The sequence below is a fragment of the Medicago sativa genome, chromosome 7 (assembly GCF_051527215.1).
Source record: "Medicago sativa cultivar Bolivia chromosome 7, Bolivia_mono, whole genome shotgun sequence".
NCBI lineage: Eukaryota > Viridiplantae > Streptophyta > Magnoliopsida > Fabales > Fabaceae > Medicago > Medicago sativa.
The window spans coordinates 53,541,917-53,558,615 of NC_140755.1; the positions used below are offsets into that span (position 1 = coordinate 53,541,917).

The following is a 16,699-nucleotide window of genomic DNA, read 5'->3' on the forward strand; positions in this document are numbered from 1 at the left end:
AACTACTATTAGGGTAGTACCTAGCTTTAAAGATCTTAGATACAAGACTTTCCGGGTTAGTCTGTAATTGCCATCCCTGTTTACCAAGCATTGCCACATTAAATGCTGCCAAATCTTTAAAACCCATACCTCCATTATTTTTATGAACAGATAGCTTCTCCCAGGATAGCCAATTCAATCCTCTATTAGCTGAACCACCATGGCCCCACCAAAAGGAATTCATCATCTTCTCTATTTCATCCAGAAGAGTATTTGGTAGCCTGAAGATGCTCATGACATAAGAAGGAATAGCTTGAAGAACAGATTTGATCATGACCTCTCTACCTGCTTTGGACAAACATTTGCTACTCCAGCTGCTAATTTTTTGCCACACTCTATTCTTAATGAAACTGAAAGTTGCTTTTTTGCTACGCCCTACCATTGAAGGTAAGCCAAGATATTTACCAGTTCCTAATACCGCTCTAACACCTAGTATGCTGGTGATGGATTGTTGTAAAGGTTCTTCCACATTTCTACTGTAGAAAATCTCAGAATTAGGAAGACTAATAGCTTGTCCTGATGCTTCCTCATACTGGTTCAAGATCTGCTTCATGATGTTTGCCTGATGCACATTTGCTTGAAAAAACAAGAAACAATCATCAGCAAACAGCAGATGGGATACTCTTGGAGCAATTCGACATACACGAACTCCTTGAAGATCCCCTTTAATTTCAGCGTTTCTGATTAAAGCCGAAAGCCCTTCAGCACAAAGAATGAACAAATAAGGTGACAACGGATCACCTTGGCGTAAACCACGACCTGGAATGATTGGGCCCACCTTCTCTTTATTCAGGATGACTGAATAGTCAACTGTTTCAACACACATCATGATCCACTGGATCCATTTCTCTGAAAAACCCATCTTGCTCATGACATCCTTGAGATACGCCCAATCAATTCTATCATACGCTTTGCTTATATCTAGCTTCAGCGCCACACTTTTCTCTTTACCTTTCTTCTTCGTCTTCATATAGTGAACCAGCTCAATTGCAACTAAAGCGTTATCCAGGATGGATCTACCAGGAACAAAAGCAAACTGTGTATCAGCAATACATTTGTGTAAGATTTTCTTTAGACGATTTGCCAGGACTTTTGACAGTAGTTTGTAAAGGACATTACACAAAGCTATGGGTCTCCAGTCCTTCATAGTTTTTTGTTCTGTTCCCTTTGGAATCAACGCTATGTTAGTGGAATTTAATGATGGGGGAAATTGCCCTTCATTCATCCATTGACAGCATTCATTGAAAATATCCTCACTGCAAATAGACCAGAAGTGTTGGTAAAAACCTGGATTGAAACCATCTGGGCCTGGGCATTTATCAGGTTGCATAGAAAACATAGCTTCTTTAGACTCTTCTCTACAGAAAGGAGCTGTTAGTTGTGCATTGTCCTCACTATCGATCACCTGATTCAGCATATTAATCACTGGAGAGCGAACGCTTTCATGACCTTCAAACAACTCTTCAAAATAATTCTTCGCAACAGAACACATTCCAGCTTCATCAGTAGTGCGGACTCCCTCATTGGTTTCAAGGGAAAGAATCTTATTTGCTTTTTTCCTCGAAGTTGCCGTGGCATGAAAAAATTTTGTGTTAAGGTCTCCATCGCGATACCAATGAGTTTTAGCCCTCTGTCTCCAATAGACATCCTCTTGAACAAGCAGATGGTTAAGTTTTTGCCTCAGATTGTCAAAATGAGCCTCATCTTGGATTCCATGGATGGTACGACTTCTGCTAAGTTGTTTCCTACACTGATCAATATCCTCACGAAGTTTGTTGCAGTGTGTTTTACTCCAGGACGTTAGATCTTCTGCACAATTTGATAACTTGTTGATGACATTATTTCCTGCACTCCCTAGCCAACTACCCCGAACAACATCATTAACTCCGTCTTCCAGTCTCCATGCATTTTCAAATTCGAAGGACCTTTCAATTTTATGACTTCGAGCCACCAGAGTTCTTTCTAACAAAATAGGAAAATGATCTGAAGATGGAGCAACAAGATTTTCAAGTCTTGCGTTGGGAAATAACTGCATCCAAGAACTAGTTACTAAAGCTCGGTCTAACTTCTCTTCAACAGCACGCGGGGTTCCCAGACTTTTAAACCAAGTGAATGGATACCCCTCCATATGGACATCAATAAGACCAGCATCTTGAATAGCTTGGCGAAATCCCCTAATAAGCCAGTTGGGTCTAGTGGCCCTCCCTTTTTTCTCATCTGCATGCAGTATATCATTAAAATCACCCATCAAGCACCAAGGTAGATTTATTTGTCTAGCAAAACCCCGAATAAAATTCCAAGAGTCTCTCCGTCTACCAATTTCAGGATAACCATAAAAGCCTGTGAAAATCCAAGCCCTACTATTCACTTCTTCAATTTTAGCACTGATATGATTAGCCGAATAGTTAACAATACTGCAATTAACCGTATTTCGCCAAAACAAAGCAATACCACCTCCTCTACTATTTCTAACAGGTGCAAAGCAAGAATCATAACCCAAAAGATAACGAAATTCCTCGGTTTTATTAACTTCAATCATAGTTTCACAAAGAAAAAGGATATCCGGTTTATAATACCGGACAAGGAATTTAATTTTAGGAATTACGCGCAGGTTTCCCAAGCCTTGGCAATTCCATGCTACAAAACTCATTGCTCTCGGCAGGCCTGCCTAGCAGGTCCCACCGTTTCATTTTTTTCAAAGACTGGATTATTAAAAACAGACATTTCTTTCTGCACCTCCTTTCCATTATTTCCTTCTTCTGCAGCTTCTGTCCTAGACCTTTTTTTAGGCCCGGTATCTTCTTGAGGCCCACCAGCTCTGTTGGCCCCACGTACAGAAGCCATGAAAGAATCTGGCTGCACTGGGTTGCGCGCCAAGCTTGGCTTCCTCGGCTTGCCATGAAGCTGCACAGCAGCCGCTCCTTTATCCTTCCTAGCGGCTCTGACTTGGCTTGGCTGACCAGCTTTGTCTTTTGTGGAGACAAACTCTGCACGGTAATCAATAGCTTTAAAAGTAGGGGACAACAATGATGATTGGACCTGAAAAACAACATTATTAGTTTTAAAAGAAACATTAATGGGTGCTGTCTCCTGTGCAAAAAACTGCCTATAAGCTTGTGCCGACATCTTCTTTATTGCTGATGATTGCTGTAATGATTGATTGGCAGGTGGGACCACCTGCTGTTGACTGGCATTGAAAAGGACAACTTGACCTTGTTATCTGTGTTGCTTCTGCTGGCTGTCCCCACGTGGGGCCCAGCTGTCTGCCACTTGCTTGCTACTCTCTCCCTTTCCTTCACGCGCGTGTGCTTTGCTTCCACCAGCCCTTGAAGTTTGTGGGCTATCCCTATGTTGGGCCTCAAGATCAATTAATTTCCAGAGTGCTTCTGCACCCCCACCATTAGCATACAGAAATTCATCTTTTTCCGTCATCCCCTCCGCTAGCACTTTGTTGACTTGGTCCGATTTTGTAAGGTTCGGAACAAATAAATTAGCACTTGTCCTAACGTCCTCTTTATTAACTTTATCAGTGGTAGCTTCCATAGGGTCAATCTCCGTCCACCAACGCACTAAACTGGTCCCATCTGACCTTTGACATTCAGTGTACTTATAGAAAGTTAAGGACCTTGTCTCCGCATTAATGCCCACCTTAATGCGCCCGTAGACTTTGTGGTTTGAATTACCACAACCAGTAACTGTTCTCGAATGGCTTTGATTGCCATTAATTGCTGCACCATCTTCCTTTCGACCACCGGAATTCTTGCTCCAGCCGCCGACGATCCACTTACTAGCTTCTTTGCTTCCACCAGCAACCGAATTGTTCTCAGCTCGCAAATAAGCACCCCACTTCTTCTCACTAGATGCCGAGTCTGATTCAAATTTGTCGCTACAAAAATTTTCTGAATGGCCTATAACACCACAAACAAAGCAAAACTTACCTAATTTCTCGAACTTGAAGGCAAGTTTAATGCTTTCGCCTTCCTCCCGCTCAATAACCAGCTCTTGTTGTAACGGAGCCTCCACCGCAATTTCCACTCTGACCCTCATATATTTTCGCCACGGCCCGTAGTTGTTTTCCTCGTCGAACTTAACCATCTTACCAATATGACTTCCGACAAGAGCACCGACTTTTTCGTCCATGAACCCAAAAGGCAGTTGATGAATTTATGCCCAGATTTCTGTAGTATCCATAGACAACGTCAAAGGATCTTCCCCAATAGCAACTTTTTTCAAAATTATCATATTATTATCGAGAAGCCACGGACTCTTTTCAAGAATTCTGGTAAGGTCCGCCTTTGAGTAAAGTTGGACCATGAATTTGTTTCCCTCCATCAGAATCAGCGTCATCTGGTACTTAGGTTCCCAGATAGAGCCGATTCTTGCTTCAAGAGTTGCTAAATGGACCGGTTTGTTCACCACCACACGACCAACCAGACATAGATCAAGCAGTTCTGCCTGGGTAAGGTTTGGCCTTTTGGCTGAAGCACTGTTATCACCGTTGAGGTTAAGGTTCTCCATATGGATGATTGAAGAGAAGATTAGGGATGTGATATAGATGAATAAAAGAAGGCAATATCTCATAGAGTAGTGAATAAAGAGTAGAAGGCAGTACGTAAAAACACAAGTTTGTATTACATACTTATAGGACTCTCTATAGGCATAAGCTACAGGGAATAAAATCTGCCTCAATAACATCGATATCCTCAAGATCAAAAGAATTGATTGAGAATCATAAAGGCCCAGATACAAACAAATTGATTCCATTGACCCTGGACTAATCTTTTTTGGAACCGCTAACAAAAGAGGCAATAAATCCCAAGAATGAATTGTAGGATTCTGCCTTGAAAGCCAAATCAATAAAATACTAGCACAAATAAAATCATGATCCACCATTATCAAGGTGACATCACGATCCATTAACCTAGTGAAGACGCAATCACAAAACGTTATCTCACTAAAATGGAAACAGATGAAGGAAAAACGGGTAGATCAACACCAAACGACCAGATTAAGGATAATCAATCGGACAACAAAATCTCACAAAGGACAGAAAGAGTAAGGGACCTTAGGAGATCACCATTTTTATAAATTCATGAATCCCCTTAGGCATATACCCATGGCCTTCTTTATTTCTATTTATAGAAACGTTAAAAATGATAATACTGCCTTAATAAATTCTTTTATTAAAACGTTCTTATATGTTGCCTTAGAAAACCAGTCAACGGTCATCGTGAGTTTAGCTCAGTTGGTAGGGACAATGCATAATATATACAAGGTCCGGGGTTCAAATCTCGACCACACAAAAAAAAAAAACAAGTCCACATAAATTCCTAATTAATGAATGTTTTCTTATTTGTAATAAAATTTGGTTACATGTTATTCAATAAGCGAAAAAAAAAAAAACCTATGTAGATCTAAAAAAGCAACTAATTAATATCTATGAATGTTTCATCATTGCTCTATTTCTTTGTAAAGATCTAAGATTATCACATAGAGAAATTTCATGTAATCCGGAAGATTATCCAAGCAACTAATATCCCACCTGCAAATTACTTTCAATTAAATTAGTGAAAAAAATGAATATAAATAACATGTCTTTATGTGAAGTGTTTATCGACCTTTCAATTGCCTTAGTAAAAGGTTCTAATTCATCAATTCTTCCCAATGCATGATATGTGTCATCGATCACAGTTATTAAGACGAATAATTTCGTCATAACTTTTCTTTCCATGGAATATTGGGGCTTATAATATACCCCTAATGCCCAAAAGCAACTTTCCGCTATCATATCTCGTGCATATGGTAGTTTACTACGAACATCTAACTCCTTCCACCATCTATATAGACCAAAAACATAATAGTAAATACAACGAATAATCTTTGAAATATATAGATTATTTGTTCCTTTTCCTTACTAAGCAGTGTATGGTTGAAGACGTTACTTGGAAAAGTTACCAAATTCTTCTTCATGTAGACTTTGGAGCATATTGAAATCTAGTTGTGCCAAAATGAGTAAATTTTCATTATGCGAAGGATCTTGCTCGTATCTAGAAATGTAGCTTCGTGCCTCCAACCTAGGGATGTTTTTATGGAGGGTCTGCCTTAAGCAATGTTTGGCTTGTAATGCATGAGGATGGCTCAATTGCTTGGTAATAGACTCAAGGTGAGTAGTAGTGAATGCCAAGGCCTCTTCCAAAATGTCCTCTCCTTGAACTATGATATGTGTGGCTTCATACAAGATTAACATCCCCTCAACATTTTTAATAAGTTTTTCACTTATGTTTCCTTGCTCATCCTTGAATTTGTTGAATACATCTAGTGTTTTTTTTTATCAAACAACCACAAAATGGAATAAACCACACTCAACGACAATGAGATATTAAATAATTAAGGGTCATACATTGTGTCCTAAGACAGGCACATAAATTCTAAATATAACAACTATTTATTGAAAAATATTAATTTTCAACTTTTTGAAAAATAAATGGCACAATTTCTAATAAATATTTTTTAGTTATGAATCCTTAACATATATTCTAAAAGCACATATTAAAATATCCCAATAATTAAATTAAAAAAGAAAATTTCATGAGAGCAAATATGCTTTGTAACATTTAGTATATGCTACCTATCACATAAGTGACATTTAAAAGTAATTAATAAAGTAGCCTCGAAGATAACTAATCATCAAAATACTCACTTGATTCCTTTCTAGTAGTACTCCCTCCGTCTCTAAATTATAGTAATCATTTTAGGTTTGTGTACGATTATTAAGGAAATGATTACTTGTATTGATTTCAATAGTAAAATTAATATCATTTACAAAAATACTCTTATCAATTGTAGTTAGCGGAGTTGTTAAGTTGGATGAATTCAATAAATAAGGGTATACTAATGGAAAAAAAAATGCAGCATTGATATTCTAAAATGACAATTATTTTGAGAAAAAAGAAAAAATGCTAAAGAGACAATTATTGTGAGACGGAGGGAGTACGAACTAAAATTAAATAAGAAAATTTGAAAAAGGATGAAAAAATGGATCGACATTAAAGTTCTTTGCAACAAGGAAAATGGAAAGAAATACAATCATAGCATACACATACTTAGAGTTTTAACCATGTTTTTCTCTATACATGTGACAGAAAAAATAATTTCAGCACTTTATAATGTGTATGAAGCAGATAATGTGCTAAACGTAATTATCTCTTAATGAGTTGTAAGAAACCCTAAAATAAAATAAGGTTGCCAATATGAAATAAAATATTGTGTATGAACTAAAAACTAAATAAGAAATTTTTTAAAAGGTTTAAAAAATAGATTACCGTAAAAGTTCTTTGCATCAAAGAAAATAGAATTCAATAAAACCATATCACACACAAACGGGAGAGCTTTAGTCAATTTTTTCTCTCTATACATGTAACAAATATAATATGATTTGATATCTTTATGATGTATAAAGCGCATGATGCACTAAAAAAAATTACCTTTTATGGTGTTGCAAGGAACCCTCCCTAAAGAACAAAATAAAACAATGTCACTAAAATAAGATAAAATATTGTATACAAACTACAAACCAAAAAAGGAAATTTGAAAAAGGATCTTTAAAAAATAAAAACGAAAATTGAAAAAGGATAAATAAATATACCACCGTCAATGTTCTTTGCAACAAGAAAAAGGCATAGAAATAAAACAATAACATACACAAACTTTAGAGTTTTAGCCATATTTTTCTCTCTATACATATAAAAAATAAAATATGATATGTCCACTTTATAATGTACAAAGGAAACGATGTGCTAAAAAAAATACCTCTTAAGGAATTGAAAAAAACCCTCCCTAAATTGAGAATCATTATTAAGTGTCTTTTAAGTATGTCGATGTGTTTCCTTTGTCCTTTTGGAGTAGTTATTAAAGAGGCAACATAGAAAAAATTAATCATTAGAATTAATTTATTTTTAATTATTTTCTCAACCTTTGATAATAGAAATGATAAATTTTAAAATTTAATAAATTTTCTCAACCTTTGATAAATTTTAAAATTTAATAAATTTAAAGGAGTTAAGGGTTAGAGATTGCAATTTTTATTTGTTTGCAACAGAGCAAGTTAACTGTTATGGTTGCAGAAAAGTAAGTAGCGGTTAAGATTCTTCGAATCCCCCCTATGTATTTGTTGTATATCAAATAACACTAGTATGGACACCCGTGCCAAGCACGGGCTAGAATTTCGTTATATTTTGAGAGAGAGAATATTGTGATGTATCAAGTATTTAATAAATCTCAACATTGGATAAAAGAGTTGGGTTGACCAACAAATAAGTGAAAAATCTCATATACTTGAGTCTTAAAATTTTGATTAATGATGTGGTATCATTCTCACTTGTACGGTTTCCCTTTCTCCAATGTGCCGATTCACACCAGTGCTTGTTCCTCCATATGTGGTATCCTATGGTTCAATATTGTGGGGGAGCAAAAGTGGTCCTTAGTGGTAGATCACGGACACAGAGAGTCTCACACTTAATGGAGTGATTCTAATGTGTCAAGTGTTGGTGAAAATTCCATATTGGATTCAAGAGTAGATGTTGAGCAACATATAATTGAGATTATCCATATACTTAATGTCTTTGGACTTTGGATGAAGATGTGATATCAATCTCACTTGTGTTGTTGCTTTTAACCTAATGCAATAATACAATTCGATGTATGCTTCCATGGAAGCTCAACATTATGATGATTTGTTTTATTAGTTTTTACGTGTCATTTGTTTAATTTTTATCTAAGGTTTCAAATTTTGGATATCATTTTTTTTCATGCAATTTTTTTATTCAACTACTATTATTTCAAATTCCTTCAATTTTGGTCTTTGGTGGGATCTAATAATGAAAAAAATGTAGGTGTGCTCTATTCAGTTGACAAAATGCATGCTTATTAGACATTTTAAATTGATGTGACATTTTTTTGAATGAGTCTATGATTTTGGTAGCATAATTACTTAATAATCTCCAACTCATTCAACAAATCCATAAATTTACCAACACCTCACTATATTCTATATACTATCAGAAGGGAAAAAAAACACACACTCCTTAATTTTTTCCGTTGTCATTTTTCTCATGTTCAAAGTCCTTTTTATTATATTTTTTTTTCTAATTTACTTTTTCTTTTCTCATGACAAAATGAACAGATACACAACCCACATTTTTCACCATGTTGTGCCTCAGACTTTATTTGACTATCTCACCGGATCACATACACAAAGAGTTTCACCCGTAAGAGAGAGATATTGATGTGTCATGTGTGAGTTAAATTTCTACGTTAGATGCAAGAGTATATATTGAGCAATATATAAGTGAGATGACCAATATACCTAATATCTTAAGGTTTTGGGTGAAGATTTAGTGGCAATCTCACTTGTGGGGTTTCTCGTACTTAAATGTGATGGTTCAACCAACTGTATGCTTCCTCAAAATTCCGAACATTATGATGAACTATTTTATTATTTTTGGATGTCATTTGCTTAACTTTTTTATATAAATATAAGTTGTTGGGTATCGTTCGCTTTCATGCAGTTTCTTTTATCCAACCTATATTATTTCAAATACCTTCACTTTTAGTCTTTGGTGAGATCTGACAATGGAAAAAAGCATGTGTTATGCTGAGTTGAAGTGGCATTTTAAAATGATGTGTCCATATCAAAAATGTAGATAGTTTTACGCTTAGTGAGATATGTTAATGTGTCAATTGTCACTTAAAGTTCCATATCTGATGAAAGTGTAGATGTTGAGAAACATATAAGTGAGATGAACAAAATACCTAATGACTTAAGGTTTTGGGTGAAGATGTGGTGTCATTCTCACTTGTGTAGTTGCTTTTAGTCTAATGTGATGATACAACCTATTGTATGCTCCCTTAGAACAAATGGACAATATTGTGAACTGTCTTGTTCGTTTTTGGATGTCATTTGTTCGATTTTTATATTAAATTTAAGTTTTTGGATATCATTTGCTTTCCTATAATACTTTATATTCAATCTCTATTATTTCAATTTCCTCCACTTTTGGTATTCAGTGGGATTTAACCATACAAAAGCTCTGATGTGTTATACTAAGTTGACAAAATACGTGTTTATTAAACATTTTTAAATGTCATGGCGTTTTTTAATTGAGTGTATTTTTGGTAAATTAATTACCCAAAAATCTCTAACTCATTCAACAAACTCGTAAAATTACCAGCAACTCGCTTAATTCCTTGTAATCTCATGGAAAAAACGCACAATTTTTTTTTGTACCAATATCATTTCTCTTGATCTCAAATTTATTTTTTTATATTCTATAATTTCTTATTTACTTTCTCTCTTCTCATCAAAGGAAGAAATAGAAACCTCCCTCCATTAAATTACCACCAACCCATCTTTGTGACCATATTATACCTCTGTTTGACCTTATTTGGATATGTCACATAATTATGGATGTGGAGAGTCGCACACTTGGGGAGAGAGGGAGAGATGTTAATGTATCAAATATGAGTTAAAGTTCTATAATGGAAGAGTAGATGTTGAATAAGTGAGATGACTCATATACACGTGCCTAAAGATGTTGGTTCAAGATGTGGTGCCAATCTCATTTTATGGTTTTTCCTAGTCTAATGTGATGATACAACTCCATATGTAGGCTCCACTGAATGTTCCAACATTATAATGATTTGTTTTTAGTTTTAGGATGCCATCTGTTTTAATCTTTTTAGTTTAAAGTTTATATTTTGGATATCATTAATTTTTGTGGAATTTTTTTGCTCATTGCAATAATTTTTTTATTCAACCTCTATTGTTTAAAATTCATCCACCTTAGGGTTTTACTGGCATCTCACAAAGCAAAAATGTAGATATATTACGTTGAGTTGATAAAACACACATTTGTTAGACATTTTAAATTGACGTGATATTTTTTTTTAATAATTCTAATATTTTGGTAGAATTATTACGCAATAATCTCCAACTTTTTCAACAAACCCATAAAATTACTAACAACTCATTCTTTTCTCTATCATTTTTCTCGTGTTACTTTTCATTTTATTTCTTTTTCTAATTTAAGGAAAAACAATAGCATAGAGGTCGAGAGGAACAAAATAATTCATATATGAAACCACCATCAACTCATCTTTCTTACCATGTTGTGTCTCTAACCTAATTTTGGTATCACATCAAATTGTAGATACAGAGAGTCCCACACTCAAGGGAGAGATGTTAATGTGTCATGCGTATGCTTATCAGACATTTTTATGATTGATAAATTTGGAAAATAATTTGTACCAAAAAAGTTAGAAGAATAGTTCGATGGGTGATAAATGAGTTACATATATATGCAAACAAAAAAAATAAATATACCACCGTCAATGTTCTTTGCAACAAGAAAAAGGCATAGAAATAAAACAATAACATACACAAACTTTAGAGTTTTAGCCATATTTTTCTCTCTATACATATAAAAAATAAAATATGATATGTCCACTTTATAATGTACAAAGGAAACGATGTGCTAAAAAAAATACCTCTTAAGGAATTGAAAAAAACCCTCCCTAAATTGAGAATCATTATTAAGTGTCTTTTAAGTATGTCGATGTGTTTCCTTTGTCCTTTTGGAGTAGTTATTAAAGAGGCAACATAGAAAAAATTAATCATTAGAATTAATTTATTTTTAATTATTTTCTCAACCTTTGATAATAGAAATGATAAATTTTAAAATTTAATAAATTTTCTCAACCTTTGATAAATTTTAAAATTTAATAAATTTAAAGGAGTTAAGGGTTAGAGATTGCAATTTTTATTTGTTTGCAACAGAGCAAGTTAACTGTTATGGTTGCAGAAAAGTAAGTAGCGGTTAAGATTCTTCGAATCCCCCCTATTTATTTGTTGTATATTAAATAACATTCATGTCGTGTTTATTTATGTTAAGTAGACTATACAAGTGATGAAGTCGTTGGTACGTTCTAACCTAATCGGTTGTCAAGCTGCACCTGTTGATCGCACAGTGATCCTTACATGCGAGGTCTATACTATCTTGGTTGACTAGGTATATCCCTCCAATGTTGAGTTTCACCTACTGGTCACACGGTGATCCTTAATTACGTGTGGGTTCTTACTCCCTCAAACGTAATTGAAACATAGACTTTATATTGGCATTCCTAAATTTCCAAAGGCAATGAAGGCCAATGTTCCTAAAGGGGTTTCTCGTATATGAATCTTAAGACACTCATAGCACACTCTCAGCCAAAAGCCCAAAAGGACCTTTGGGCCATTTACTTGGGTCCAATACAATCCAAAGCCCAAACGCCACGTTTGGCAACGTTACTTGCGACACACCCCTTCCTCACGAGGGCGGTGCACGGGGCGAGCGAGACCGGTTCAAATGAGCCACAATGTCTCTCTGCACGTTCCCGCAATAAACTCTCTAGCGGTTACACTTCCCATGATTTCGTAACCGCCAGAGACAGGTGTACCACTACAACGGCTCTGCAGCCCTCCACCTCTATAAATAGGGGACTCACTGCAGTCCCCAAGGTAGAATCTATCTCTCCCTCTAAACCCTCGTTCTCTGATCTCTACTAACTTGAGCGTCTGAGTGCCTGCAGGTGCACACCCCCCATCCGCTCCAAGAAGCATTCTGACGTATTCCACCACCGTCCAAACCACCGCACTCAAAGCACCGGAAGTCACCTTCTGATTAGGTACGATCAGTGGCCCCGTCTGTGGGAATATATAAGCTATCCCCGTTTTTATATTCCTAAAAACCAAAGCTTTCCAAAAAACTACCATGGCTGCCAACGGTGCCAACTCCCAGATACGAAGTGAGATACGCATCCCTCAACGGGATGGTATGACATCCTCACCTTCACATATTGGACACGCCCAGAGAGGAGCCAGCACAGATAGTTCCTCTCCAGCAAAGACCTCTACAGGGTCCTCCACGACCTACAGAGACTCCTGAAGATGCCACGCCAACTGGTGTCCTCGTCAGAAACCTGCTCCACACGGTTCAACGACAAACGTCGTTAATCGAGGAACAGAACTGACGCCTGATGGATCTGGAGCAAGAACGCCAACTAGCCCGAACCAGACGGACTCCCTCCCCAGTACGTAACAGAAGAGAAACGAGCCCTCGCCAGTCACGTTCCAGATCCCCGCGACACTCAGTAAGTGTCAGGTCTCCGAGTTACACCGGGAGATCGACGAGAAGGAGGTCACCCAGGCAATCTCCACCCAGGCGATCCCCTCCCAGACGATCTCCCTCAAGGGGATCTCCACCAAGACGTAACGGGCGTTCTTGGTCATCCTCTGAGGACACTCCTGATGTCCCAAATAACTGTAACGCTTACGACCCATTCACACAGCGCATCCGAGAAGCTCCTATCCCCCGCGGACTAGAGAAGCCTCCATAGATGGACTCATGCGATGGGACAACCGACCCAGATGAGCACATCGAGAACAATGAGGCGATTCTCACTTACAGATCGGTGCAAGACGCCGTAAAATGCAAGCTTTTCGTCACAACACTAAGGCGAGGAGCTGTCACCTGGTTCAAGAACTTAAGGAGAAACTCCATCGACTCATGGAGAAACCTCTGTTACGTGTTCACGGCCCACTTCACCGCTTCAAGGACGCAACCAAAAACGGTGGCATCCCTTGAAGCCATTGTCCAAGGAAAGAGCGAGCCTCTCCAAGACTACATCGAGAGGTTCAACAAAGAATCTGTTCAGGTACGAGGTGCCGACGAAACAATGATGCGGTACCTCATCGCCAAAGGTCTGCGCGAAGGTACAGATGTGAAGAAAGCTGTTCGCTTAGATCGCCCAAGGACTCTCAATGAGTTCCTAGCGATCGCAAAGATTTACATAGCTTATGAGGAGGAGCTGTATACGGACAACCTCAACAAATCCAAGAAGGAGGAGCCTGCTGCTGAATCCTCCAAAAAGCCCTTCCATGAGAAAAAGAAGGAAGGCAAAGCTGCTCGTGAAGGCAAAAGACCCAAACGGTCACTTCACCGAGTACACTCCTTTGGCCATGTCAAGGGAGAAAATCCTCGCCGAGATCGCTGTAGCCGATCTGACATAAGCTGGGGTCAAGCCACCAAAGGCTCCATCTCAGGAGAGGAAAGGGGTCGACAAGACAAAGTACTGTCGATTCCACAAATGCCACGGACACACCACCGATGACTGCGTCCATCTGAAGGATGCTATCGAGCTCCTCATTCGAAGGGGTCGGCTCAAACATTTCGTAAAGAATCCGGAGGCAGAAAGAAAGACTGTCGAGCTCATCGGTGATGGCTCCGAACCTGGCAAAACAATTGCCATGTCCGGGGAACATCTCGGTGATTTCCCTGACAACGTGGAAATCACCCCCTACTCATGCACCTGGGAGCAGTTCCCCTCTGCCAACGTCATCACGGGAGGAACACTGGACATCTCCATGGGAAGCATGAAAAGAAAGTTCGAAGAACTCATGAGTGTCAACTTGTTGGTTCCCTCCAACCACGGAGGAAGACCACCTTTGGCATTCTACGACTCAGAACTACATGGTGGAGCTTCAAATTTTGCCATTCCTTTGCTCGTGCGAGCATCGATGGCCAACACAGACGTCCGTCGAGTCCTGATTGACACAGGGGCCTCGTGCGACTGTTCAAAACTCTTCAACTGACGGAGAAAAACCTTTCTCCTTACGTTGGAAATGAACTCTATGGCTTCAACGGCTCGTCTACTCAGCCATGGGGCTACGTAGAACTACTGGTCACCTTCGGCGAAAAGGAGGCCAAGAAAACAATAAAGATCCCATTCCTGGTGATTGACTACCCTTCTCTCTATAATTGCATCATTGGGAGAACCGGGCTCGCCCAACTGGGTGCTGCATGTTCAACCGCTCATCTGAATTTGAAATACCATGCAAAGGAGGGCGTCATCGCCTCTCTCAATGGAGACATCAAAGCTGCAAGGAGATGTTTCCTCCAGGCTAATAAATCCCAGAACTCGGTTTCCCAATCCAGCAATCCTGCTGAGGACAAAGGGAAAGCTGCTGCGAGCACTCTGGATGCCAACTTGGTCGAACTTGATCCCAGGTTTACCAAGGAAGACCTTAAGGAACAAAAGAGGGAAAAGAAGGATCCGCTCAATTAGAAACTTCTTAGACCCATTCCTGACAGTGAATTCGAGCTGGTCCCTTTCGGGAATGACCCCTCGAAAAACTTCAAGATCGGCAAGGTTCTTCCTGAACTTGTCAAAGCACAATTGATCGACTGCCTCAGGGAGAACGCAGATCTATTCGTGTGGAGTGCGGCCAATATGCCTGGAATCGACCCCAGTGTCGCTTGTCACCAGATGACAGTAGATCTCGGTGTAAGCATTGTAGCTTAGCGACGTTGGAAGCAGTCTCCTGAAAAATCAGAGGCTGCAGTAAAAGCTGTAAAAGACCTCCTAGAGGCAAATTTCATTTATGAGGCCAAATACACTACATGGATCTCCAATGTTGTACTTGTCAAGAAATCTAATGGAAAATGGCGTATGTGTGTTGACTATACCGATCTTAATACGGCCTGCCCTAAAGACGCATATCCTCTTTCTAACATCGATAAACTCGTAGATAATTCCTCCGGCTATAAACTTTTATCCTTCATGGATGCCTACTCTGGGTACAACCAGATACCCATGGCCGAAGAAGATAAAATGAAAACAACCTTCATGACAGAATCAGGGAACTATTACTACAACGTAATGCCCTTCGGTCTACGAAATGCGGGGGCCACTTATCAACGTATGATGAACAAAGTCTATGACAAGGCACTTCTGGGCGACATTCTTGAAGTCTACATGGACGACATGATTGTAAAATCCCAACAAGAGGTGGATCATGCCGCTCATCTCAAGAGAGTGTTTGAACAAACTTGGAAGTACAACATGCGGCTCAACCCAGATGAAAGTAATCAGATGAAAGTAAACGACATAATTAATTTCAAAAGGCTAACAACACTACATTAAATCATTCACAATTAATTGAACGTCATTACTAAACATCAAGCATACAAGCATAATACTACAACTTTCACATCTTCACATATTCACCAAATTTCAACAAGTACATAAATCACCATGTTTCATCAATGCACATAATCACCAAGCACATAGTTAAGTATGACACTTATTGAATGTATGCAATGCGCTCTAAAAACTTATTTGATAATTTCCTATATAACTGGCTTCCGATCACTCACTCCCTCGGGTACACATTCACCATTAACATGTCCTTCACCACAAAACTCGCACCTCAAAATTTGTGCTTGTTGAATTTGTTGAACTTAAGCTTGATGAACTTGAACTTGTCTCATACTCATGGCTTGTACGAGTTTGAAGAGTGCTTCCATTTGTTTACTCATCAAGGTCTAATTAGCCAGGATAACACTATTCTCATTCACTCCAAACACTCCTATCTCACATTGGTCAGTCTCAACACGGTACTCATTCTGAGCCATGTTCTGAATTATGATTTGAACCTCAAGGTCTATTTTTACTCTAATCCTACCCCCGGCTGAGATATCAAGGAGCATCCTAGTAAATCATAAAATAAAGGTGTATCACCCTTAAGTATACCACATGAATATGATATTTTCATTTTTCTTTTGGG

General features: G+C 38.2%; 2 protein-coding genes across 3 annotated transcripts; one reads left to right on the top strand and one right to left on the bottom strand.

Moving 5' to 3' along the window:
- Window positions 1–5,374: 5,374 nt before the first annotated feature.
- LOC146906768 ((-)-germacrene D synthase-like) lies at window positions 5,375–7,844 on the bottom strand. Of its 2 annotated transcripts, XM_085730853.1 has the most exons (5): window positions 7,685–7,844; window positions 7,524–7,550; window positions 5,982–6,354; window positions 5,658–5,876; window positions 5,375–5,581 (listed from the first exon to the last, which is right to left on the bottom strand). In XM_085730853.1, the coding sequence occupies exons 1-5, from the start codon at window positions 7,779–7,781 to the stop codon at window positions 5,491–5,493; spliced, it is 807 nt and encodes a 268-aa protein (XP_085586979.1). In that variant the 5' UTR covers window positions 7,782–7,844; the 3' UTR covers window positions 5,375–5,490. The 2 variants fall into 2 exon arrangements, with proteins under 2 accessions (XP_085586979.1, XP_085586978.1); XM_085730852.1 differs by lacking the exons at window positions 7,524–7,550; window positions 7,685–7,844 and adding an exon at window positions 7,362–7,517.
- Window positions 7,845–13,470: 5,626 nt separating this feature from the next.
- LOC146906769 (uncharacterized) lies at window positions 13,471–15,435 on the top strand. The gene is made up of 4 exons (XM_085728951.1): window positions 13,471–14,202; window positions 14,261–14,638; window positions 14,791–15,140; window positions 15,225–15,435. The coding sequence occupies exons 1-4, from the start codon at window positions 13,471–13,473 to the stop codon at window positions 15,433–15,435; spliced, it is 1,671 nt and encodes a 556-aa protein (XP_085585077.1).
- Window positions 15,436–16,699: the final 1,264 nt, after the last annotated feature.